At 34.4% G+C, this 27,977-nt stretch overlaps 1 protein-coding gene across 1 annotated transcript; it reads right to left on the bottom strand.

The window, feature by feature from the left end:
- Positions 1–578: 578 nt before the first annotated feature.
- LOC143245937 (uncharacterized) lies at positions 579–16,164 on the bottom strand. The gene is made up of 7 exons (XM_076492189.1): positions 15,754–16,164; positions 12,211–12,351; positions 10,689–10,892; positions 8,365–8,583; positions 2,481–2,646; positions 1,117–1,246; positions 579–692 (listed from the first exon to the last, which is right to left on the bottom strand). The coding sequence occupies exons 1-7, from the start codon at positions 15,938–15,940 to the stop codon at positions 579–581; spliced, it is 1,161 nt and encodes a 386-aa protein (XP_076348304.1). The 5' UTR covers positions 15,941–16,164.
- Between the last annotated feature and the right edge of the window lie 11,813 nt (positions 16,165–27,977).

The following is a 27,977-nucleotide window of genomic DNA, read 5'->3' as shown; positions in this document are numbered from 1 at the left end:
CTGATACATAAAATATGTTTAGTTTATTCAAATTACAAAATTACAATAACTGTGCAGTTCTTAAAATGAGTAAAGAACTATTTTATTTGGGGATCTAATCAATGTGCCTTTAACAAAGTGTAGTAACACAGAAATATTCCTACTCTGTACACTTGTAAAATCCAATTAAAATAAGAATGAAACTTTGCACTGTTTCAAGACATTTCTCTTCCTACTATATTGCATTTAATGTTCAAATAACAAAGAATTTTGTTAATATTCATTAATTCAGTTTAATTAATTAGTCACTGGTATCTGTATAAAAGTTGCAATTTACAAATGAACAACAGGTGAACGATACTGCAGTAGTATTATACAAAACAAATTACTTATTTTATCACATTTCTCAAATTTATGTGATAATTTGGAATTTGTTAGATCGACAGAAGCAAGTTTTGTTGTTAGGTAAACTATTTACGTTTTTAATATCCAATGGTATCTTCAAATTATGTGTAATGGGAACAGTAAGATTGTGTTTTTGTTTTTGCTTTAAATATTTAGGTGTGTACCTTAAGCAGTGTTACCATACATTTGCAAACTTATGACAAAAATTGTTCAGCATTGAATGTCAGTGTGTCTGTGGACTCGTGCTGAAATCTGGTTTCAATACTCACAGTTGACACAGCACAGGTAGCCCGATATCCTGCTTTGAGCTTTATAAACAAACAAAAAAATATTGGATGTTATCAAATTTTGTATTTTTAAAGTCAGTTGTGTTGAACTAAAGTTTTAAAATATCTTAAAATATTTAACCTTCATTAGTCGAACAGTTGTGAACATGGTTTCGAACCTATTTGTTTTGTAACTGTATCATTTACTGAAGTTTGATATTTTCTTTTCTATATTTGAAAAGAAGCAAAACATTTTATAACCTGTGAACACTTCAGTATGATATAAATGATTGAAGGATATTGATAACCATTTTTATTTCCTTAATTAGGATAGAAAATTACATATATTTACATATAACTGAAGCTTTCTGCACTAAAGGCCAGGATGCATATCATAGGGTATAAGGTTTGATTCACTTAACTGGCTGTTCACTCCCATATGTATGGGCTAACTGTGATAGCTCACTTTCCAATTAAAATATATTCTTGATGCTTTTGGATAGTTAGCACGGGCATCATTTCTAAATTGGAATGCTTGTGTCTGAACCCTAGGGGTCACTATAACTCGAACACCAAGCTCGGGTATTGCATAAGTTCTAAAAAGAACATGGAAATAGTATTAACAGACTACAAACATAACGAGAAATTCAACACTTCATATCCTTATGAATACCTTTTAGTTATTGCTTAACTTATCTCATTACTGTACCTCGTAAACCGTTTATCCTGCTTGCTGAGGATCCTACCTGTTGCACATTGTTTTGGGGGGAGAAGAAAAAGCTATGTGGATATCTTTTTTTAGGAAATCGTACTTGTAAATTAGATTCCACATGCAAGCCGAGAGTTGTGCTCTGAAGACTTGAACTACAACAGTCAAGGGTGGAGGAAACGTAACATTGACAGTTTGGGTGTACAGAAATGACACTTCAGATTTTCCAGTAATGAGAAATATACATTGATGACCAGTCTATTTGGTGAAGAGGTGCTAATATTTCATTAGTATAAGTAAAATATATCCCCTTTCTCCATCGTCAATACCATTTTGACCATTTTCTTTTCTCTCTCATTTTTTGCTCATGACAGCTTATTTAGAAACTTGACTGAACACGTATATAGTCCCACTTTATTCTCCAATGCACTGTATAGTGGCACAGTAGTATATCTGTGGTCATATACTGCAAGAAACAGGGTTTTGATACCCATGGTGGGCAGAGTACAGATGGCTTTTTGTGTAGTTTTGTGTCCAATAACAAATCTCTGTCGTTTATTAGAATTTTTACGTGGCACTGGATCTTTTTTAATATTTATATGGCTGTATTGAACAGAAAATTTTAATTTTTAAGATTGCTGTATTTCTTTGCAATAGCGTAAATATAATTTGACAAAAGGCTTAGGGTGACTCATGGAATAAAATAAGTTAGCATTGTACTGGTGGTTTAAGTGTTAGAAAATATGATGTCCCATTCCCTCACTATTAAGAAAGAAAAGTATTTTTTTTAATGTAAAGCCATAAATCGTGCTCATTTTTGTTTGTTTGTTCTGTCTACAAAGTGAGATGGAACTAAAATACATGTTTGTGTGCACAATGAAACTGAGGTTTAAGAAGTTTATTATTAAAACATTACTTTGTTGAACCTTATAGTACTGTAGTCTTAGTGTTATTGATAAATAAATAGCTTTTGTGGGGGCAGATATGTAACTGCTACTGTTTACAGACTTTAAGACATGTTTCCTCTTACCTCAAAGTTATACACTTACTAGACCTGGTTTCTTGAACATTTCGTGGGTTGACACTGTTTGCTGACTGCTTATGTGTTTGTTATTTGTTACGAAAATGTTATCAATGTCTTCTTGTTGTTGGCATGTTCCTTGCCCATATTAAGGTGAGGTTGTGACCATAGGTGGTAACCTGTGGCACCTACTGCAATCAATAGGATTATCCCAAGAATCACTATGACACCAACCAATGGCAATGTTCCATCAGCAACTGTTCCTTCTGAAATCAGTCATTTAAAAAAAAAAAAGAGATCCACCATGCATTTCACTGTAACATTAAACAGAGTTAAGTGTTAATCCAAAAATGTGACAAGTACAACAGATGTGTAGTTGTTATTCTAGACCAAGAACACTACATTACTGTAGATAATATATTCAGATGAAACAGAATAATAACTTTGTATTTAAGTTCTATAATTTAATTCAAAAATTTTGATAAAAATGTTAAAGAGAAATGAGACAAATCTGGTGGTGAAGAGAAGCAGTTTTTGGTATTGATCGTTTACAATAAACAGTTGTTGTTTGTCAACTAACAAATCTCAATAAACAGTTGTTGTTTGTCAACTAACAAATCTCAAACAGTTGTTGTTTGTCAACTAACAAATCTCAAACAGTTGTTTGTCAACTAACAAATCTCAAACAGTTGTTGTTTGTCAACTAACAAATCTCTAAGTGGTTTTATCCATCTTATTTTATTGTTGCCATAACCCAATGGTTAATGATACACCAAGGATCATAACATTTGTGACCTAATGTAACTGATCATTCTATTAGCTGTAGTTATTCAGTTAAAGGACTTTGTGGTGGTCAATGCTGCTGACTAGCTTTTATTACTGCAGTCAAAGGTTAAAAGAGAGAGAGAGAGAGAAACGTTGTAGACTTCCAAGGTTGTTCAGACCGTATATTTGGTCAGAATTAAAACCCCAGTCTTTCATGCTTAGATATTTATCTTAATAATATAAGATACTGTACAAACTGGTTATATTAAAGAAAAGTAATACATTTGTTTTCAAAATAAATCGGTGTAACCATTTGTTCTTCAGATGGTAAAAATATGAGTTATGTACACACTAGCAGTTGAAATCAGTACTCGTGTCTAAACCTGAAGATTACCTAGGAAGGTCAAAACGTTGTTCACTCCTTACCAATAAAAGTGTTAATACCCATATCAGCTGTCTTGAGATACATTTTTATTTCAATTGGGTTTCTCTTCATCAAATAGTTTGTGTCAGTCATTACCGGGTGGCCTGGCATGGCCAGGTGGATTAAGGCATTCGACTTGTCGTGTGACGATCATGGGGTCGAATCCTCATTGCACCAAACATCCTCGTCCTTTCAGCCATGGGGACATTGTAATGTTATGGTCAATCCCACTATTTGTTGATAAAAGAGTAGCTTAAGAATTGGCACTGGGTAGTGATGACTAGTTGCCTTCCCTTTAGTCTTTCACTCATAAATTAGGCACGGCTAGCACAGATGGCCCTCGTGTAGCTTTGCGCAAAATTCAAAAACAAAAATTACCAGGTATAAAATGTCATGTATCTGTTCTCCATCAGTAGGTAAAAACAGTCAATCTGTGCGACAGTTTTAAAAACCACACATAGTAATAAATGATGATATGTGGAAACAATTTTAAAAACCACATTAGTCCCAGTCTCAAAAGTGCAATAGAAGAAATAACTTTGTGTACAGAATAAAGAAAAAAAAAGTCCAATGAGATTGGAAACAGTGTCGTACACTTCACAGGTTTTCACTGTATCGTCTTCAAGTGTGTGTTGTTTTGCCAAAATCACTTATTTATACCATTACAAAAAAATACAATTTATTATTAAAGAATTTCATGCCATCTGCTGACAACATTTCCATTATTTTTATTCAATACTTCAAGATAATTTTTCTATATTTCATTATCTGAGAAGAATCAAGAAAATTAACTTCCAGTTTGTTTGGGTTTTTTTCTCCATTGAATTATGGGTTTGGTTTCATTATGCTCTGTTAATGTTCAAATAGGAATACATTGAATTATGGGTTTGGTTTCATTATGCTCTGTTAATGTTCAAATAGGAATACATTGAATTATGGGTTTGGTTTCATTATGCTCTGTCAATGTTGAAATCAGAATAATTTGAATTATGGGTTTGGTTTCATTACGCTCTGTCAATGTTGAAATCAGAATAATTTGAATTATGGGTTTGGTTTCATTATGCTCTGTCAATGTTGATATAGGAATACATTGAATTATGGGTTTGGTTTCATTATGCTCTGTTAATGTTGATATAGGAATACATTGAATTATTGGTTTGGTTTCATTATGCTCTGTTAATGTTGAAATAGGAATACGTTGAATTATGGGTTTGGTTTCATTATGCTCTGTTAATGTTGAAATAGGAATACGTTGAATTATGGGTTTGGTTTCATTATGCTCTGTCAATGTTGAAATCAGAATAATTTGAATTATGGGTTTGGTTTCATTATGCTCTGTTAATGTTGAAATAGGAATACGTTGAATTATTGGTTTGGTTTCATTATGCTCTGTCAATGTTGAAATCAGAATAATTTGAATTATGGGTTTGGTTTCATTATGCTCTGTCAATGTTGAAATCAGAATAATTTGAATTATGGGTTTGGTTTCATTATGCTCTGTTAATGTTGAAATAGGAATACATTGAATTATGTGTTTGGTTTCATTATGCTCTGTTAATGTTGAAATAGGAATACATTGAATTATGGGTTTGGTTTCATTATGCTCTGTTAATGTTGAAATCAGAATAATTTGAATTATGGGTTTGGTTTCATTATGCTCTGTTAATGTTGAAATAGGAATACATTGAATTATGTGTTTGGTTTCATTATGCTCTGTTAATGTTGAAATAGGAATACATTGAATTATGTGTTTGGTTTCATTATGCTCTGTTAATGTTGAAATAGGAATACATTGAATTATGGGTTTGGTTTCATTATGCTCTGTCAATGTTGAAATCGGAATACATTGAATTATGGGTTTGGTTTCATTATGCTCTGTCAATGTTGAAATCAGAATAATTTGAATTATGGGTTTGGTTTCATTATGCTCTGTTAATGTTGAAATCGGAATAATTTGAATTATGGGTTTGGTTTCATTATGCTCTGTTAATGTTGAAATCGGAATAATTTGAATTATGGGTTTGGTTTCATTATGCTCTGTTAATGTTGATATAGGAATACATTGAATTATTGGTTTGGTTTCATTATGCTCTGTCAATGTTGAAATCAGAATAATTTGAATTATGTGTTTGGTTTCATTATGCTCTGTTAATGTTGAAATAGGAATACATTGAATTATGTGTTTGGTTTCATTATGCTCTGTCAATGTTGAAATAGGAATACATTGAATTATGGGTTTGGTTTCATTATGCTCTGTTAATGTTGAAATAGGAATACATTGAATTATGTGTTTGGTTTCATTATGCTCTGTTAATGTTGAAATAGGAATACATTGAATTATGTGTTTGGTTTCATTATGCTCTGTTAATGTTGAAATAGGAATACATTGAATTATGTGTTTGGTTTCATTATGCTCTGTTAATGTTGAAATCGGAATAATTTGAATTATGGGTTTGGTTTCATTATGCTCTGTCAATGTTGAAATAGGAATACATTGAATTATGGGTTTGGTTTCATTATGCTCTGTTAATGTTGAAATAGGAATACATTGAATTATGTGTTTGGTTTCATTATGCTCTGTTAATGTTGAAATAGGAATACATTGAATTATGTGTTTGGTTTCATTATGCTCTGTTAATGTTGAAATAGGAATACATTGAATTATGGGTTTGGTTTCATTATGCTCTGTCAATGTTGAAATCAGAATAATTTGAATTATGGGTTTGGTTTCATTACGCTCTGTCAATGTTGAAATCAGAATAATTTGAATTATGGGTTTGGTTTCATTACGCTCTGTCAATGTTGAAATCAGAATAATTTGAATTATGGGTTTGGTTTCATTATGCTCTGTTAATGTTGAAATTGGAATAATTTGAATTATGGGTTTGGTTTCATTATGCTCTGTTAATGTTGAAATCGGAATAATTTGAATTATGGGTTTGGTTTCATTACGCTCTGTTAATGTTGAAATAGGAATACATTGAATTATGTGTTTGGTTTCATTATGCTCTGTTAATGTTGAAATAGGAATACATTGAATTATGTGTTTGGTTTCATTATGCTCTGTTAATGTTGAAATAGGAATACATTGAATTATGTGCTTGGTTTCATTATGCTCTGTTAATGTTGAAATCGGAATAATTTGAATTATGGGTTTGGTTTCATTATGCTCTGTCAATGTTGAAATAGGAATACATTGAATTATGGGTTTGGTTTCATTATGCTCTGTTAATGTTGAAATAGGAATACATTGAATTATGTGTTTGGTTTCATTATGCTCTGTTAATGTTGAAATAGGAATACATTGAATTATGTGTTTGGTTTCATTATGCTCTGTTAATGTTGAAATAGGAATACATTGAATTATGGGTTTGGTTTCATTATGCTCTGTCAATGTTGAAATCAGAATAATTTGAATTATGGGTTTGGTTTCATTATGCTCTGTTAATGTTGAAATAGGAATACATTGAATTATGGGTTTGGTTTCATTATGCTCTGTTAATGTTGAAATAGGAATACATTGAATTATGGGTTTGGTTTCATTATGCTCTGTTAATGTTGAAATAGGAATACATTGAATTATGGGTTTGGTTTCATTATGCTCTGTTAATGTTGAAATAGGAATACATTGAATTATGTGTTTGGTTTCATTATGCTCTGTTAATGTTGAAATAGGAATACATTGAATTATGTGTTTGGTTTCATTATGCTCTGTTAATGTTGAAATAGGAATACATTGAATTATGTGTTTGGTTTCATTATGCTCTGTTAATGTTGAAATCGGAATAATTTGAATTATGGGTTTGGTTTCATTATGCTCTGTCAATGTTGAAATAGGAATACATTGAATTATGGGTTTGGTTTCATTATGCTCTGTTAATGTTGAAATAGGAATACATTGAATTATGTGTTTGGTTTCATTATGCTCTGTTAATGTTGAAATAGGAATACATTGAATTATGTGTTTGGTTTCATTATGCTCTGTTAATGTTGAAATAGGAATACATTGAATTATGGGTTTGGTTTCATTATGCTCTGTCAATGTTGAAATCAGAATAATTTGAATTATGGGTTTGGTTTCATTACGCTCTGTCAATGTTGAAATCAGAATAATTTGAATTATGGGTTTGGTTTCATTACGCTCTGTCAATGTTGAAATCAGAATAATTTGAATTATGGGTTTGGTTTCATTATGCTCTGTTAATGTTGAAATTGGAATAATTTGAATTATGGGTTTGGTTTCATTATGCTCTGTTAATGTTGAAATCGGAATAATTTGAATTATGGGTTTGGTTTCATTACGCTCTGTTAATGTTGATATAGGAATATTGTTTATTGTCCTTCTTCTGGGTTCATTCTTTCTCGATGTATTAAATTTATTCTAGTTTCTCCTATATAAACATTTTTACATTATAGCTACAAGTTTGGCTCATTCTGGTTTGCTTTATATTGTACACGTATAGTTTAAAAATATTGTTTCCTCACTTAACAAGATACCCTAAGTATAAATAACAGTACCAAACATTCAGCCGTTTTATCTGCTCAAGTGTCAATGGATTTTAACGTGTCATTTATTCTTTAATAAATGAAAACAGTTGAATCACGTGCCAGTTATTTCACTAGTTAAGTAAACACAGTCGGTTGTCAGTTATTGGCTAGTTAGGTGAACACGGGTCTGTTTTCAGTTATTCACTAGTCAGGTGAACACACTGTTTACCAGGATTTTCGTGTGGTATTAGTGGACGTATCAAGCTGAAACGTTCCAATCTTTACTTGTATAAAATGTACATTTTACCTGAAGTTTTGTGGGCTGTAGATGAAGGTGGTATGTCCATCAAATAGACACAATCACTACACCCTGGATGGTTCTTGTTCTTTATACAGAGCGGAAAACTGAAACACTTGGAAGGAATACATCTATCGTTGTTCCAACGATACCCTGCCGTACATGATGAACACAAGTGCCCACGATGTCCGGGAAGGCACACCTTACATTTGATCTCTTCGAAGTCGTCTGAGAAAGATGTAATAATTATTAAATTTAACAACCATATACTGAATTTTTAAATGAAAACTTCTTTATTTATAGATTAATTAATTAGCAGACGAAGTGATTTAGAAAACCATTCGTTTTCATTGCAATGTTTTAAAATACTTGGGAAATTGATCTATAAAAAGCAAGAAATGGCTTTATTCTGATAAGACAAGAAGGAACTATCAATGGTTACGGCTGTAGCTAGATCTCAAATCGGTCAATAGATTGAGCTATGCGCCAAACGTGTGTACTTGAAATAAAAAAGAAAAACCCAACAACAACCTCAAATCCATTGTATGAGCCGTTATGCCGCGGCTAAAAATATTGTTCTTGTTATTTTTAATTGTTAATGATATCTTAGCTGAAATAATACAGTAAAACATATTTTTAAATGATGTTATTTCACAATTTTTTTTTAATTCGGGAAGTAGAAACAAAGAGTTTAATGTATATGCTTGCTGCGAGTCATGGAACAATGTTCTAAATCGAATTCTGTCGATAAAACGGAAGTGGGAAGTATAAAATTACTTCGAACAAATAGTCTTAACGTAATATGCTTGTTTAAACTTGATTAATATTAGATTTTTAAAGAAATAACTTACCTGTAATACACTCTCCTGATGAAGTTGCATTGGTGCAAGGACATTTCTTGCACCCCTTTTATCGCGGAAGTATCCACGAACGCAGTGCTCGCACCAGTCTCCATTAAACCCTGGGAAACAGGTGCACTTTGCTACGCTCAGAATTCTTGTACACGCAACAGTTCCAGGTTTCGTACAGTTACATTCTACAGAATAACAGTGCACATTAGGCCAAACAACAGCGAAACTAAGCATCTTCATTAATTATGATGATAATTTGAAGCAACCGTAAATTTTGCGACACAGTAATAACAGATCGATATAAAGAAAATGACTAATAACACCATTAAACTTCAGCGTTAGCACTGATCGAAAATGTTTGCGTGGTGATTTAATTCGTTGCTAGTAACCGTTTAATTTTGAAACCTTTAAACATTTTTTCAGTGCCAACCCCATTTGTTTGAAAATGTATCTCAACCGGAACGTTCAAAATTGTTTGCCGCACTCGCGACCCCTAGGTTTGGGAAACAAATATAACGTTTTGAAATAGATAATTCCATTCGTATATAATTCACATTAATATGCGTCATCAGGTATGGATCAAATTTCACTTATTTCGCTATTTATGATATAGTGTGAAGAATTATGTCTCTGAGTGTGTGATAGTGTTTCAGATTTCCGTGTTTCTACGTTTGTGAATTTGGTTTTACGCGTAATAAACTTTCTGAAAATCCGATGTTTCTACGGATGTGAAGTTGGTCGTCTGTGACATAGTGTTTTTACGCGTGTGATATTGAACGTCTTGTCATGTATTGTTTGAAAACTCCGTGTGTCTGTGAAAGAACTGATTTCAAGAAACAAATATTAGTGAAAATATATCACTTCTGGAATTATCTAATATGAATCGAAGTGATTTTTTTTAAAGTATTTACACACCAAGTTGCTTGTGGGTTTATGAATACATCTATTTTAGGAACCTTAAAACAGAAAATGTAAATAAATATAATAATACCGAAGATAACCCAGCTAATTATACCAAGATCCTTTATGTATTCTAGATGTGAAATTCTTTGGTTGTTTTACCATTTATATTAATTGTTTTAAGGGGTAACAATTAAAATTACCCATAATGCAATATGTAGAAAAATGAGTCAATAATTTAGGGGAAGAATCTGTTTTATGATAAAGAAAAGTACCTGTAATAAAATAATTATTCCGTTCCAGATAAATGGAAGTTCCCTTCTGGGACAACTAAGTTTTGAACTTACAGTGCTAAGATTCGGGGTTAGATTCTCCGCGATGGACTCAATGGGTAGCCCAATGCGGCTTTGTTCTAAAACAAAAACCGAGAACTGGATTAAAAATATAGTTGGGGTTTAAACAAATTGTTTCTAGGTACTTGTTATAGAAAAGGGCTCGTGTGTGTATGTAAGACCAAAGAAACTATGGTAAAGTTATTCGGGCGAAAACACCTATCATTTCACTGGATACCTAATTACTTACCTTTTTCTAAAAATGGACTGTTTTCTGGAGGCAGGTGCTTTTCTGTGGCAACAGAAAACTGTGTTTCGATTATTATAGATGGCGCTGCTATACGGTGATTTCCTGAGTAGACGGCCCACACTGAGACTTCGTAGTTCGTTCCCTCACGTAGACCATCAATCTGTTTGGACGTCGCAATGGGAGGCAGTACAATTTGTCTCTCCTCTGACATAGAAATTTTAAACAAACTCTAAATTTGTGTCTATATTCATTGCACTCAGAAACAACCTTGTCTTCAGTTTCCTCCGAATACTTCAGTTATACAACCATCAAGAGTTAATTGTCCTAACCGAATTATCCTACTCTCTGTCACTTTCCACCACAGATTAAATGTTGGATGAAAGTATCCAATATAATCTTCATTAGCATCAGTTGTTAGAACCTAATTAATCAACTTATTTCTTTCATTTGTTTAAAAACTAATAACCTGACCCTCTATCAACAACCATTTGTTCTGTCAAACGTTCTTGTTTTAAATATTATTACGTTTCTATGGTAAGTATAAAAAGTTTGAGTTTATATAATATATATACACATATATAGGGGGTCGAATGTGTTACAAAAATATTTTGGAACTTAACCACATCCTTTTGAAGTACATTTCGCTAAGTACCCCACTATCTTGTTTCTAACGACCGTGGCTTTTGACAATAATACTGTAGCGTATTTTCAATTGTAAAAAGGCTTCGTTATAAAGTTGACATGTCAGAAGTACAACACTACAACTAGAGAACTTATCATAAGTCATCTAATATGAAATGATACGACTACCCATCGCTTATATCAAGAGTTCGAATATACAGAAGTCCATAAGCCCTGCGTTTGATGATTTGGTCAATATGCCTTTGTATGAATTAACATGAATACCTGTATGCGATGATTGAACGGGAGGCATGACTTGAAGTGTTGTCTTGATGAACCCATACCCATTAAGCTGGGACACGTTATGGCTTTTGCCGGTGACTTTTTTGTTCTTGATATCTCACCTGTTTAAGAAAGTCACACTTCACTTACCATGGTTGGAGTTCAACTTGCTTCAAGTCTCTTCTTAGATAGTCTTGGTACCTGAAGCTGATCCCTTTTCCTTTGTTTTCTAATACTATTAAATACAAAGGACATTCTAACCTTGGAAATTATACATTTCTGATCTGAACATTTATTTATGATTTAAGTGCATGAATATTTTGCATCTGTAAAATATCCTTCCAAAAAATGAACAATTTTTTGGTGACATCACACTACTTACGTCACGTAATATATCCTTCCACCGCGAATTTTTATTGGTGGTAGTTGTCACGTGTCTTGCTGATTTGCCTATAGAACACTAAACTTTCTATATAGTTCATTTGTAATTAGGAAAGAATTTCAATAAAGCTAATTGAAGGAACTGTCAAAAACAACCACAGGAAAACATATTAATAACGAAATTAACAACCATGCGCACAAACTGAAAGTTCAGTCAGTTTAATTCTAGCCTCCTTACCTGGATTAGCCCCTTCTAAGAGAAAACAAGAGATTGAAAATGCTAAAAGCTTGTGGTTTTTATTGTTCGGCAATACTGGCCTCTTCCATACGATGGTAAAAGAGCTTTGGTTAACCTTTTCAATTCTGACGGACTGTGGCGCTGAAATAAAAACGGAAAAATTACAAAATTAATTTTTTTGCATATTGTTTTTTAAACTAAAAGTCATCAAGTAAATAATTTTAATAAAAGATTACTCGAAATAATTATTAAACATTTTTATCTCTTTTAATAATAAATGGAACATTTTTATAATATTGTTATTGTCATTATATCCTCCAACCAGTTAGCTGCAAAAAATAAATAAATAGGCGATTCAACTAACAAGAAGAAATTACAACAATGCAAGAAAGGCGATTATTAATTCTGTGTTCAATCTTTATAAATAACGTTTGTTTGTTTGTTTTTGAATTTGGCACAAAGCTACTCAAGGGCTATCTGTGCTAGCCGTCCCTAATTTAGCAGTGTAAGACTAGAGGGAAGGCAGGTAGTCATCACCACCCACCGCCAACTCTTGGGCTACTCTTTTACCAACGAATAGTGGGATTGACCGTCACATTATACACCCCACGGCTGGGAGGGCGAGCATGTTTAGTGGGATCTCATCCTCTCTTACCTGGTCGGTGTTTAAATATTTTTCGCTTATTAACTAGTTTTGCACGGCTTGTTATCCAATCTGCGAGGTCTGTTCAGTTAGCACGCAATCGCAAGCTTCATTTAATTTCGTTCTATAAAGTGCGTTTACGCAACCATATACACTTACATTATCACAGATGTGTGTTACATGACTCATTAAGTCTTTTATTCATTGTATCACTATAACGGTAGGTTGGTTACAAAGGGAGTACACGGATACCTATTATGTGCTTTGTTAAGATAAAATGTGTTCTTTTCTACTTTTGAGTTTTCTTTTATTATCACAGTGTTCCATTCTTTTCATTGTTCTATTAAGGTTTTTAGTGTATTTGGATTTAAAAATTACAGCTAATTATCACTTCTTTTATATTTTTAACGCATTTTACACCTGTTGTAATTTTTTAGCAAGGTATCTTGCAATGTTTTTTCGTGTTTTTTTTTCCATATGCTAATTACTTAACTAGTGTTTTATTTACTCTATCACTATAATGGTAGTAACAAAGATACCTGTTATGTGCTTTGTTAAGATGAAGTGTATTCTTTTCTACAAGTTTTCTTTTTATCACAAGTGTTCCATTGTTTTCTTTGTTTTATTAATGTTTTTCGTGTAATTTGATTTAGATACTTACCGCTAACTATTACTTCTTTTATATTTTCTAATACATTTTATACCTTTTGTTGTAATTTTTTAACAAGGTGGTATCTTGTAATGTTTTCTCTCCATATGTTAATTATTTAACTAGTGTTTTATTTCATGTATTTTTGTTCTACCCCCTCTTTTTTATACCCCTCTTTGTTTATACCCCCTCTTTGAGGTGAGATGAATAAAGAGAAAAAAAAACAACTCGACTCTTAATCTGAGGGTTGCGGGTTCGAATCCCCCTCTCACCAAACATGCTCGCCTTTTCAGCCGTGGGGGCGTTATAATGTACGATCAATCCCATTATTCGTTGGTAAAAGAGTAGCCCAGGAGTTGGCGGTGGGTGGTGATGACTAGCTGTTTTCCCTCTAGTCTTATACTACTAAATTATGGACGGCTAGCGCAGATAGACCTCGTGTAGCTTTGCGCGAAATTTAAAATGAAACACAAACAACACTCGCTGTAAAATTGACTACACAATCGATCACTATGCGTAATGACGTAAATTATTCATTGGTTTCTGTGCCTCACGCGAAAGCTATAGTTTCTGTTGGTTCTTCACTTAACACTCTTCTTTGCGTGTAAACATCTACAACTGTTTATTATAAAGAAGTTTTTAAAGCTATGTGATACTGTAAAATAAATAAAGGTTTCCTGTTGAAGGTGTAACGTGACTAACAGTGTTCAACAAGAAACCTTTCCTCAAGTAAGAACTGCAGTTTCCAACTTGGACTAAAAGTGTCAGATCAGGGATCTCAAAGTATAACCATCTCTAATGCTGAAGTACTAAGTAGAGGGAAGGCAGCCAGTAAGCAGCACCCGCCGCCAAAAGGGCTTTTTCTAGCCCTTGAAACAACTAATAAGATTACAATCAGTTTTCATAAGGTCGTGGTGGTTGGGGCGCTAGATTACATATCCACCAGTTTTAAAATAACTTTGCGCTGTGCATCTTCGCATCGGACTAGCGAAACCAGCAACTAAGGTTTGTGTGACGTCACTATATATTTGTGGGGAAATGAAGCTGATAAATATTCCCTTCCCCGTTCTTTATTATGCATTTCGACTTTTCGGTCTTGTTTTTCTTTTTTATAATTAATTTCTTAAACCTACATAAGGGTTATCTACACTAGCCGTCCTTAAGTTTTAACTGATAGATTAGAGGAAAAGTAGTGAACAGCACCCACCGCCAACTAACGAACTACGTTTGACCAGTTGAATAGTTGGATTTGTAATCTTATAGTGAACCAAAGTTCTCAAATTGTAAAACGAAATAGAACTAGTTTTGAATTATTCCTTAAAAATAACCCTGAAATGAAACTTACTTTTGAATTTCTGCTTAAATTTAACCTTAAAATGGAATTAGTTTTGAATTTCTGTTTAAATCGACAATTCATCGTTTACTAAGAAATGTATTGTACAAGATTATTTTTCTGTTATCATTTGTATTGTTCATTTGTTATTTAATTCAATATGAATCTGCAAATTTGCTATCTGTCGCGGGAATCGAATCCCGAATTCTAGCTTACTGTTGAACCACCGGGGGGCCCTTTCTTTCAACAGTAAAGTAAGAAAGTAATTCTTACGAAGACTTGGTTCAGTGATAGCCAACAAACTAGTGCTTTGTTAGTCGCTAAGCATGCCCTAGTCACACTGACATATGAATATTTACTTTGAACAAAAACACATCAAAGATGATTTCGACATAAGATATGTGTATAAGATTGAAGGCTGTGGTGTTTAAAGCCTTGCTTAGTAACTGCATCTTTTTACATTATTTTAATGGTGAGATAAACAAATATTTCTTCAGAGATCGTTAGCAGAATAATCGTTTGACGATCGGAATCTGGGCAGATGTAAAACCGTTCTGTCTTTTGTCTTGTGGTGGACGACCATTTGAGGCAAAATGTTTATTTTATGTAAACAAAAAAAAACAACAACAAACAATGAGCTCTAGACTACCTCCGTGTAACTGGTGCGGAGATTGATATTAAAGGTTGTAGAAAAATACTTAATACGGAAAGTAAGCAACACTAACAGCTTGTCGTGAAAGAAATATCCTCACGAGCATGTATCCACTAGGTATGTTAACGTAACCATGCTTTTAAAACAGAGCAAGTTAAAACATTGTAGATATATATATTAGGACAAGTCTTAGCTATAAGAATGAAAGACCATGTTAAATTATTTCTGTTTGTTTAAATTAGCAGTACCTTATAGACAAAAATTACCTTGTTTTGAAGAAAGTTCCTGTTTTTCACCAGCAGATGTCATCGGTTGCGCAAATACCATAATAATAATTAGATACAAGAACGATTTAACCATCGTTATTGGAGTATTATTTTTCAGACGACTATAAAGAACCTTAAACATTCTGTGTGACAGGAAAATTAGGCTTAAGACCAAAGTATTAGGCATGAAAAAAACAAAATCATCGACACGAGCGGCTAAATAGCCACTTCATTTTCAAGAAGTGGCACTTGAAAATGTGGTATCTATACTCTCGACCTGCTATCTCTTTCACTTATTCATCACACAGGGATCGTGAGTCACTGGCTCTAATCTCTACAGAAGCCAGTAGAGACCGAACTGAGCCCCAAGGCTAGTAGTTTAGTACCCAAAGGAACCATTGTTTGATAGCTTCGTTCACAGCGTTTGCGATTCTGCCTGAGGTGGGGAGAGAGATTATGGTAACCACACGCAAGGTGCGTCATGAGCTTACACTCTGGCCGATAACGGATGACTGATTTCACAGGGGGCGATCAAAAAAATAACGTATTCAATTAGTTAGAATGACTTCAAGAGGGAATCTTTCCAAATCAGCCATCTCTATCAGTAAAGTGACTTGCTTGTACCATTAACTTCCTTCCTCGTAGTGGACTGAGTTCGGTTCCCCTCGGTGGGCTGAGCAGATAGCCCGATGTGGCTTTGCTATAAGAAAACCACACAACCAACCACACGTAGTGGACTGATGTCAAACTGTTTAGAAGGAAAGATTAAACTAACATGTATTGTGCTAACAATATTTAGTTATTGTTTTCACCAACAACTTTACAAGAGACAAACACTTAATGATTGGTTACAACTTCGTTTCACGAACTATCGATCATTTGAAATTAGATAATTTACGCACTAAAGATATAACAATTATCCTTACTTTATCTTGTGATATTACTTACATGAACCTAAATTAAAAGTAAAATCTTATCAGTTTTGGTTGAATAGTTGAAAATCTCCAGAAATTTCGAAGAGCATCGGTAAGGATTACGAAAGTTTTATCCATTCTGATCTCTCTTCTTGGTCCAGTTTCCTGATGCGTGTAGTGAATATTTCAATCAAATTATTAATACACAATTTGTTTTATCAATATAATGAATTTCAGGGTTTAAGAGTAATACAGATTTTACAGATAGCCTTTGTTTTAGAAAAATAACAACAAAGTCAAAGAGTTTGGTTGTATATCTTAACATACAAGGATTAAAAATCATAATGGCGTACTGTAAAAAACACGTATAAACTTTAAACTAGTTAACCCTATTTTAGACACTTTCCAACGTACTATAGTTTTAAAAAAATTCCATTATATCACTGAAATACTATATTGAACAATGCTGTTTATATTTTATCTTAGAATATCTTTATTAATGTTGCTCGAGGGCTGTATGCACTAACTGTCCCTAACTTACCAGTGACAGACTAGAGGAAAGGCAGCTGGTCAACACCATCCAACTCTAGCTCTTGAACTATTTATTAACCAAAACATATTTGATTAACCGTTACGTTATAATACCCTCAGGTCTGAAGGGGCGAGCACGTGTGGTGGCGGGATGCTTAATAAATGGAATTTTGTTGCTGTTGTTGTTTAATTAATGTACCTTTTCACCTATAGGAAGTTATTTTAAACTTATCCGGTTTTTATAAAAATATTATCCGTTTGAGAAAGTTCTTCATTTACAGGGCCCGGCATGGCCAAGCGTGTTAAGGCATTCGACTCGTAATCCGAGGGTTGCGGGTTCGAATCCCGGTCGCGCCAAAACATGCTCGCCCTTTCACCCGTGGGGGCGCTGTAATGTAACGGTCAATCCCACTATTCGTTGGTAAAAGAGTAGCCCAAGAGTTGGCGGTGGGGGGTGATGACTAGCTGCCTTCCCTCTAGTCTTGCACTGCTAAATTAGGGACGGCTACCGCAGATAGCCCTCGAGTAGCTTTGCGCGAAATTCAAAAAGCAATCTTCATTCACAAGTAAGTATGTTACAGAACTTTAATATGATATTGTTTTTCCATAAGTACTATACCACACTGTTTTATAGCTTCTTGTCACACACAATAACTTAGGACATTTATTGTTTTTTATTGTTACCAAAGAACACATTATGCCTCACAAGGCCTGGATCAGAGAACATAAGATAAAAACATGACCGTTCTTAATTGAGAACTGCTCTTCAATGTGAGTTCAACAAGTCAACAACACTCGTTAATTTTAACCGAAAAGCAATAATGACTGCCATTACTATAACGCATACACAGCTGAATGGTCAGAATATGCTCGGAAACTAATTGATGGCTCGGATCTTTTTATTCGCATCCTGCTATAGCTACAGCTCGTGCCCTCATTTGAATTTATTTAGGACAAGAGAATATTCTATCATCTTTCTATGGAGCTAATTCTATATGTTATTATAGAATGTAAATGTAAACATTGTGGTAATGATTCACTGATCACTGTTGACAGATGAATGAGTCAGGGTTAGAATACTTGTCATTCTTTATAACTACCATATACTTGTACCAAGGGTATGTTGTAAGGGTTCTGCTTGAATGAGCATACTGACCAAATATAGGGTCTGAAATAACTGTCATGGTTCCCTATGTAATGTCTTAACTATGTAGAAAGAAGCTAGCATATGGTACTGGTATATGTTAGAAGAAATAAGTTTAATATCATTCCACAAATAAACCTTGGTAAAAGCAATGTTTAACACTATATAAAAAGTTTTGTTGTCATGTCACGACTTAAAGAACGTAAAGAATTGCCCCTAAAGAAAAGAGTTCTCATAAAAGCTTTATGTGATGTGGTTGGACTCTACGACAAGTTGTTACAGACTTGAAACACTCCCCAAATACCGTCAAGTACACCCTAGATTGTGAGACTGAGACAAGTATATTTAAAAATAGAAAATGAAGAGACAGAACACCTAAACATAATGATACTGATGTTAAGTATCTTTGTTTATGTAGCTTTCAGGACGTAAGGAAGACTGGCACTGATCTCAACCATCAGATAAACAACCATGTACCAAATGACAGAACAGTGTCCAGATGTACAGTATAGAGAAGACTCAACCAGAATGGAACATTTGGTTGTGTAACAGTGTAGCTTTGCGCGAAATTCCAAACAACCTACAATCTAATTTTTGACTTTGTCCTGACACCTTTTGTATGCTTTCCAATATAGAACTCATTTCTTGAAATTTCCTGACACAAATCCCATTATCTGTTAAGAAACAGATTAAATAACAGGAAACTTCTATTAAAATTCTTAAATCCAGTATAATATTACGGTTACTAACAGTTAGTCCGTCTTAACTTGGTTGCTATTCTGGATAAGAGACGTTTCTCTTTCTAACTTTGTAACTCATATGGTATATTTTATTAGTCACACTGTCTTATTTTAATTGTTGTTATCGAGAAACAAGAACAACAGAAAGTTTGACGCTTAGTTTTCTTTAAAATAACTGTTTTCAACTGTTTCCAAAAATTATTTTCCTCCAAAACTACCAACTTGTTTCATTTTTTTTTAAATCGTGGTGAGCAAAGCATAGATAGCCCATTATGTAGGTTTCTGCTTAATTACAAATAAACAAACAAGTACCTGGTTCTTGCATCTTTTCTATTAACCAAACAGATATTTGGTTTATTTTTAGTTTCCAGGTTACTGTTGTTTTTTTCATACAGGTCACGCGTTCATGTAATGTTTCCTTTTCGGTTTGGCCTGGCATGGCCAGGTGGTTAGGGGGACTCGATTCGTAATCCGAGGGTCACGGGTTCGAATCCCTGTCACACCAAACATGCTCATCCTTTCAGCCGTGGGAGTGTTATAATGTTACGGTCAATCCCACCATTCGTTGGTAAAAGAGAAGCCCAAGAATTGGCAGTAGGTGGTGATGACTAGATGTCTTCACTCCAGTCTTACACTGCTAAATTAGGGACGGCTAGCGCAGATAGCCCTCGAGTAGCTTTGCACGAAATTCCAAACAAACCAAACCTTTTCGGTTTACATATATCTTCCCTTCTTCACGTACCGTTTTGTGTTTTATGTAAATGTGACCTTTTTTGGGAAGGTTATATTTTTAAGTACGGTTTTGTTTTCTTATTCGTACTCTTAAGTTTGGTTCCATCTTTACCCACCGTTTTGCGTTATCTCCGTATGTGTCTTTAGGCACACCGTATTTCCGGTGCGACATCGTTTGTTTTTTGTTTACCCTTGGCCGTTTTTGAGCAAGATTTTCACGATTTCTGATGATAACTAAAAATATTTTATTTTGCTGTACACGATTATAACACATCTACGTGTTGGAAATGGGATTTTTATCAAAACCTTTCATTACATGCATACTTCATTATGTGGCTTTGCTATAAGAAAACACACTCCTTTGTTCGGAAAGAATCTCAAACTTGATATGAGATAGAAAGTTCTGTCATAGCTTTAAAAACTTTGGTTAACTGCTGTGTGAAAGGTCGTTAAAAAAAAACAAACTCCAATTATCCTAATGATAGTGGCGTGGTTTTTTTAGCGCCAAGTTACACAATGGGTTATCTGCGTTGTATTTACAGCGGAGAATTTGCCATCGGATTTTAACGTCGGAAGTCCCTTAGTTTGTTCCTGGCCCACCGGGGGACAATTCTAATGACGTTCTGTTAAAATGAGAAGATCCATCATAGTTAAAATTTTTTTAATGCAGTCGAGTAGCTGCAAAGCGCCCCCAGTGGTTCAGCGGTGAGTCAACGAGGAACTATTACCCTGAAAGCCAGGTTTCGATACCCTTGATGGCCACAGCACTGATAGCCCATTATGTAATTTTGCGTTTAACAACAACAAAGAACCACAAAGTATTATAAAAAGAGTTGCAAGTTTCCATTCGCCACCTCGAAAAAAATTACTTCAAAGTTTTAACTTTATTTTGTTTGATTTTACTAACTGATGGTAAGTGACTATATATCTGAGTATTGGGTTTAACGGACTTAAAGATATCTGATAATTCGGTTTAACGGACTTAAAGCAGAAATATGTTTAGTCTTAACCTTTCATTTATTGAAATAAATTAGGTTTTTCTTTACTTTTAGTAATAAAATCTACGTAGGTCGCTATGTTTATTTTACTTCGTTCTTAAGCCTAACATGGCGTTTTGGTTGAGCATTCGACTCGTAATCTGAGAGTTACGAGTTCGAATCCACGTCACCGGACATGTTCATCCTATCAGCCATGGAGACGTTATAACGTGACGGTCAATTCCACTAAGACGTTGTTTCAATGTTCAAAACTTTGATCAATTTGTTGCAATATTCTTATAGTCTTTGTGATTATCTCGCCAACTGGATGGCGTAATAACAAGCGTGCGTTGAAAAAATACCATATTTGGAGAGAGAAGTATCTACCGTACAACATCTCCATTTTGTGATGATATATATATATATATATAGCTGTAAACCGTGATAGATAATAAATAAAACCGCCCCTTCCGCTAGTACAGCGATATGTTTACGGATTTACAATGCTAAAATTAGGGGTTTGATTCCCCTCGGTGGGCTCAGCAGATAGCCCGATGTAGCTTTGCAATAAGAAAACATACAAGCACACACAAATAAAACCTATCTATATATCTGTAATCCGTGATAGCTAATAAATAAAACCGACAGCGAGTTTCGAACTATTAATTACCTATTGGTTAAGATAATGAATTAACTTATATTTCAAAAACAACAACAACGTAGAATACCTTTATGTGTGTTTTCTTATAGCAAAACCACATTAGGCTATTGCTGAACCCACCGAGAGGAATCGAACCCCTGATTTTAGCGTTGTAAATTCGGAGACATACCGCTGTACTAGGGGGGGGGCAATAACGTAGAAATATAAAATGCATGTGTTTTAAAATAAGAAGGAGAAAATCACCTTCTTTCTAGGCCCGGTGGTTAGGGCATTCGACTGGTAATCCGAGGGTCGCGGGTTCGAATCTCCGCCACATGAAACATACTCGCCCTTTTAGCTGTGGGGACGTTGTAATGTGACGATTAATCTCACTATTCGTTGGTAAAGAGTAGCCCATGACCAGCTGTATTCTCTCTAGTCTTACACTGCAAGAATAGGGACGGCTAGCGCAGATAATCCTCGAGTAGCTTTGCGCGAAATTCAAAACAAACAAACAAGCTCCTACTAAACAAAAAAAGCAAAACACAACTCGTAGTCTTTCCGAAATTGACAAAACACAAAAACAACAGCTAGAATTATATATGAATGGCACACTACTCCAGACTGCCCCATCGGCAAAATTTTTAGGTCTGACCTATGATTCAAAACTAACTTGGATCAATCATGTGAACGAAATTAAAATTAAAGTCTGGCGAAGAACTAACTATGCTAGGGAGTCTAACTGGTAAAAACAGTGGAGCATCTACAGATAACATACTAAAAAATTATAAAACATATATTAGACCTGTAATAGATTATGCAGCTCCAGCATCGATAACTGTAAGCAATAAAATAATTAAAACTAAACTACAAACAATCCAAAACACACTCCTTACAACAGCATACAGAGTTCCAAGAACTATATCATCTCAATTCATACACAAATATTCGAACATACCAACCGTACCAGATAGACTCCTACATATTACAATAATGTACTTTAACAAGAATTGGATGAAAAACGAATTACTGTGCGAACTAGATAGGTACCTCATACATGATGAAGCTAGTCCTAAATATCTCTCCTCGGTTAATTTATATTTTAAATATAAAAATAACTAAAAAAAAATGATAAAAAATATATACATATATATATATATATTGTTTAATATATATATATATATATGTATTAAACAATAAAAAAAATGCCACCAACAAACTTGACATTCTGCTGATAGAATAAAATCATCACAATATATGATCCACAATACATGGACATTGCCCTGAAAAGGATCAAAATAATATTCAGTTCTACAATTATAAATACCAATCAGTCAAGAACATAAGTACGGGGAGGAGGAAGAGGTCATAGAGAACCTGACCTTCCAGGGTATGAACGTTTCTTACCCAAACACCGACAGAGATTCGATCGAACTAAAACAAGTTTTCGCATTGGAGTTCTTTGACCAATCAAAACTATCATTTCTTTACGCGTTTCATGCGATATTTAAGTCCCGAGAGCCACGAATTGATTCAAACTACAAAAATTGCTGCACAACTTTAAACTGTATAAGAATATGTAGTTTCATAAGCTTTTTATACTGATACAGCACCTTCCAGTCGGTTGGATGACAACAGGTCACACAATAAACACACGTGGCTGTGCCCTGGTTCATTTTCACACAATGACCCACCGAAGGACTCCACTAATGTGCATCATAACCACATCTAACCTATAACCATCTTACACTTAACACAATAAGACAGTTACATAATGAATATAAAGTTAATAGTCTTATAACATACACTTATGTATTTTCGTTTTGTTTCCTAATACGTCTGCAGAAATTTTAGAAACTTACAATGCAAGAATTTGTGGTTCAATTCCGCACTGTGGACAAAGTGCAGACAATCCATTGTGTATTTTTGCACTAAAAAAAGGCCACAACAATATACGTGCATAGAAACATTGAATTTTAAATGTGTTCTCAAGACGGCTGGTAATGATATCAGCCCTTTAATTAAAATAAGGTACAGAACAACATTTCGACCCGAAGATGAACTAAGAAGTTCGAAACCTTGTTCTTTACTTTATTTTAATAAAAGTTTTAATATCCATACCAGCTGTCTTGAGATGCATTTTTACTTCAAGGGGGTTTCTCATCATCACCAATATTAAATTATTAATTTTGAATTTTTTTATTTCATAATTAATTATAAGATAGCATACAACACAGATTAATCTAATAGCAAATGATTGGATAAACATTTCTTGTAACTGTTCTATATGTGCACTTCTGATTTATTATCTGTACAACCTATTTTCGCCCAGTCTTTCGTGAGTAAAGAAATTCCGGAATTTTCCTTTACGTCCATAAACTACACACGGACTATCTGTTCTCTATCTACTGTGAGGAAATGCCCCGGATGTTAGAGGGGTACGTGTTTAATTTTAGCTGTTTACAAAGGAAACGTTTAGCTTCTTACGTGATTTATGTTAACCTGTTATTGCGAGTGTATTCATATACAAAATTTATTGCTTTGTGACGGAGAACAAATATGTGTTTTCACTTAATTGTTTAACACAAGATGGCGCTATTATCTTAAGCTTTGTGTGTGGGGAAAGTGGCACGTCGTACTGTAGCTGGCATGGGTTAGTGATTAGGACACTCGACTTCCAATCTGTGTCGCACGTTTAAATCGTATCTCTGAACATACTCGTTCTCTCAGCTGTTGGGCGTCATAAAGTTACGCTCAATCCCACTATTCTCAGAACGGCTGTTATGGGTATTAACACTTTTATTGATAATCAGAGAAAAACGTTTCGACCTTCCTAGGTCATCTTCAGCTGTTCTGAGATACATTTTTATTTCAAGTGGGTTTCTCGTCATCTAGAATCCCTCTATTCGTTGGTAAAAAGCCCAAGAGGTGACGGTATTGACTAAAGATGTCTTTCCAAGTGCAAAGTTCCAACACTCTAATATAAATTATACGATACAACAAACGAAAATCTCGTATCTGGCTCTTAATGTAGACGTTACAATCAGCCCTGGATTAACCATTAAGCAAAATGAGCACGTGCTTAGGGCACCACAGAGTTTTCCCCCTAGCTTTCACGCCCATAACTCTTTCATTGCTACACTCAACTTCAGTCGATTTTTTGTAATTGTCCTTGTCTGCCGTGTTCGACTTTACTTTGCACTGTTAAAAAAGTTTTCTTTGGATCAGTGAGTGACTGAAGTTTCGAGAAACTACTAAACTATGTATCTGAATTAAGAAGTCATTGATTTGTGAAAAGATAATTGTAAAGAACAGTACAAAATGTTGATAAAACTTCAGGTAAAAGATGATCGTATGTTATGATGTCTGACCTTGAAGATGAAATATTTTCACAATCATTCCTTCTGTTGTGGTTATTCATAAGAAATTATAGGCAGTGGAACTGTTTTGTTTTATCTTTTACTGCTTTATTTAGTCACATCTACAGAAAAATAAGAGTATAATACAACAGAAACAAACATAAGTCAAACGAAATGGTGACAGATGTGTACAGAGACATGGCTAGTTTTATGTTTTTCCGGCTTCTGTTTTCGCACGTTATATTTGTGTTATTATCTCGTTTGTTTTAGTTTTATTTGCGTTAGTATTGCATTATTAATGTGTTTTTTTTAATATTTTTATAAAGGTGTTCACACTGAAGCATTTCTGAGCCGTAATTTTTTTGACTTCAAAATACTTGCTGTATAATAATAATTAAAAAAAAAAACTCCTTTGTGTGTGAGTACTGTTTTGAAATTTATCATACCAAGAAAAAAATTTAGAAAGAAATTCCACTGTAGCAATGCCACCGGTCATAGATTACATGTAACCTATAAGACTATTTGGACATGTATGTATTCCCTTCTGATTATATTAACAGATCTGAAGCTGAGATTTACTTAAGGGATAAATACAAAAGTGCTGGGGCACCCTTGTTTTTATCCCCATTCATAAATAGTCAACAATTTTTTTTTAAATATGCCATTTCTTAGACTTAAAAATGGAAATCACAATTATATTCTAGTTACTTCTTCCTTGATCCTATCCTGACGTCATAATGCCTCGACCTGGCCCGGCCTTCTGGTGATATTTTTTTACGAGACGAACGAACAGTCCGAGACAGAAACACAGAGACAACGACGACAATCTTTTAAGTGTAATTCAACTATTTTGCGACTATAAATTCAGATGAGTATGTGTTCTGTTACATTTCTGAAAAGCTGGGAAAACAAATGACTTATCGGAGCAGTTTAAAGGCGATAGATAATTCGACCTAAGTCAAATTGTGTAAGACTTCGACAACATGAGGTATGACAACATGATTCTTAATGTTATGTATACACTATACTAGTAGTAGTACAGTACTCTGGGACCGTAGTCATACAAAGATACTGTAAAGAACCGACAAATCAATTTAAGATTGTTTGAAAACGTGCGTGAATTGAATAAGTTCATGTGAGCAAAGTTCGTATTGAGTACTAGGCTTAACGTCAGTGGACTCAGTTGCAATGTGCTAGCATTAGGCCTAACGTTAGTGTTGTTATCTGAGAACTGACTGACAATAACGTTAGGCCTAAATACTGTAATTAGTTTAGTGTAAGTACACTGGAAGTGCCACTGTATCCTGGAATAATGAAGTGGCATATTCCCAATTTAAGGCCGTCATTTTGAATTTGCCTTCGCATCCAGGCATACAGATAAAGTTTAAGACATATGCCTATTTTGTTGATGTATGGCTTGTTGGCTCATCTGAAGTCCCCAGGTCAAAACTGAGCTCAAAGTTGAGGTTACAACTCATTCTTCGGATATTTGATTAGTATTAAGTACTCTAGCTTAGGCCTAACTCAGTATTTAGTAGTTCAATGTGCAGTAGTTTACAGTTGATTATATGTTATGTATGTGTACCAGTACAGAATGATCACTGTGTATATAGTTGTATGTGTTGTTGATCATAGATTCTTTCGGAATACCTTTTGGCTCACAGTGGATTTGTATATTACCACTGACATTGCGTCTTGCATACAGCTACCATAGCAGCAACATTAATGAAACTCTTGCAATGACTGAAACTAATTATCCTAAAATGGATTGAAGCCAGTCTCGAATAGATTCGAGACTGGCCTCGACTGGTTTTCAACCAATCTGAATGCAGCAAACCAATAAAGGTATTTATGAATTCATGTTTATGTACTGATGAACCTAGGTCCAAGGATAACTTTCTGACAATCTTTGTCTAAATGTAGACCTTTTTAACCTTTCTGGAACAGAAAAGCCATACCAGTGAGGAAATGGCAAACCAGATATTGCAGTACTTGTGTGAAGTTTGCAAACTTAGTTTTCAAAATGTAGGGGTCAGTCTTACGACGATACTGTTAACATGTCTGGGCGTTATAAGGGATGCAGCAAAAGATTTTAGTAGAAAATAAGTTTATCATATATGTGCCCTGTGCAGCCCATTCACTAAATCTGGTGGACCGAAGTGCTGTTGACTGCTGTCAATTGGCAGTTAACTTTTTCGCTACAATACGTTTGCTCTATTCGTTTTTCAGCCTCGACCAGCCGGTGGAAAATTCTTAAAGCTTGTCTTGGAAATGAAAGTGTGTTAAAATCCCTCTCAGATACCAGATGGGAGGCACATGTTATGGCAACAACAGCAATTTGGAAGTCTTTCTTTAAGATTTTGAAAGCTTTGGAATGTCTAGTTGAAGACCAGTCACAGAAGAGAGACACTAGAAGAGAAACAGACAATATTGCAAATAAATTGTAAGAGCTATAATTTGTTTTTATGTTGATCACGTGGGATGAGATTTTGCAAAAATTTAATAAAGCAAGTCAAGTTCGACCAAATGAGGATGTGAACTTAACAACACGTGCAGATCTGTACGGGTCATTAGCTGACCAACTTCGCACCCTAAGGGATGACTTTGAAAGATTTGAGGCAGTTGCAAGGAAATACTACTAAATGTTGATTACAATGTAGCTCAAACTGGCAAACCTGTCAGAAAGAAGGTACTCAATGACGGAGATGTACAAGAAGTAGATCTGAATGCCAGAGATACATTTCTTAACACCACCTTCTACACAATTGTTGACAAACTAGAAACCCAAATGAGAAGAAGAGGAAAGACGTACAAAGAAATAGCAAACAGGTTTTCTTTCCTTAGTGATGTGTCAAATGACATCACTTAATCTGCTGAAACTGAAAGGTACTCTCAGTGTTCCCAAAAGCTAATTGATGCTTACCCAGAGGACTTGGATACTAATCTCTCTGCCGAGCTTGAGCAGTTTCACTCATATGTGCGCCATAAGTTCAGTGCAACAAAAACTGTGAAAAACAGATTCTCTCATGCCGAACTTTATAAAATAATTTCAGAAGACAATGTCTACGTATATTTTTAACATTAATGGTCACAAATTGCGCAACTGAGCGTTCATTTTCTCAACTCAAGCATATTAAAAATCCCAACAGAACAACAATGCGACAAGACAATCTGGATGCCTTGTCTC

This window comes from Tachypleus tridentatus, chromosome 3, assembly GCF_004210375.1.
Source record: "Tachypleus tridentatus isolate NWPU-2018 chromosome 3, ASM421037v1, whole genome shotgun sequence".
Classification (NCBI taxonomy): Eukaryota; Metazoa; Arthropoda; class Merostomata; order Xiphosura; family Limulidae; genus Tachypleus; species Tachypleus tridentatus.
Note: the sequence above shows the minus strand (reverse complement) of the source record. Positions and strands in the feature narration are given on the sequence as shown.

Excerpts from the sequence above, each read along its gene's own strand:
- LOC143245937 (XM_076492189.1), bottom strand. The coding sequence starts at position 15,940 with ATGCCTAATACTTTGGTCTTAAGCCTAATTTTCCTGTCACACAGAATG. Across the intron at positions 8,584-10,688 it reads CAGTCCATTTTTAGAAAAAG|ACGACTTCGAAGAGATCAAA; the intron begins GTAAGTAATTAG and ends CATCTTTCTCAG. Across the intron at positions 1,247-2,480 it reads AAGACATTGATAACATTTTC|AACTTATGCAATACCCGAGC; the intron begins GTAACAAATAAC and ends TGTTCTTTTTAG.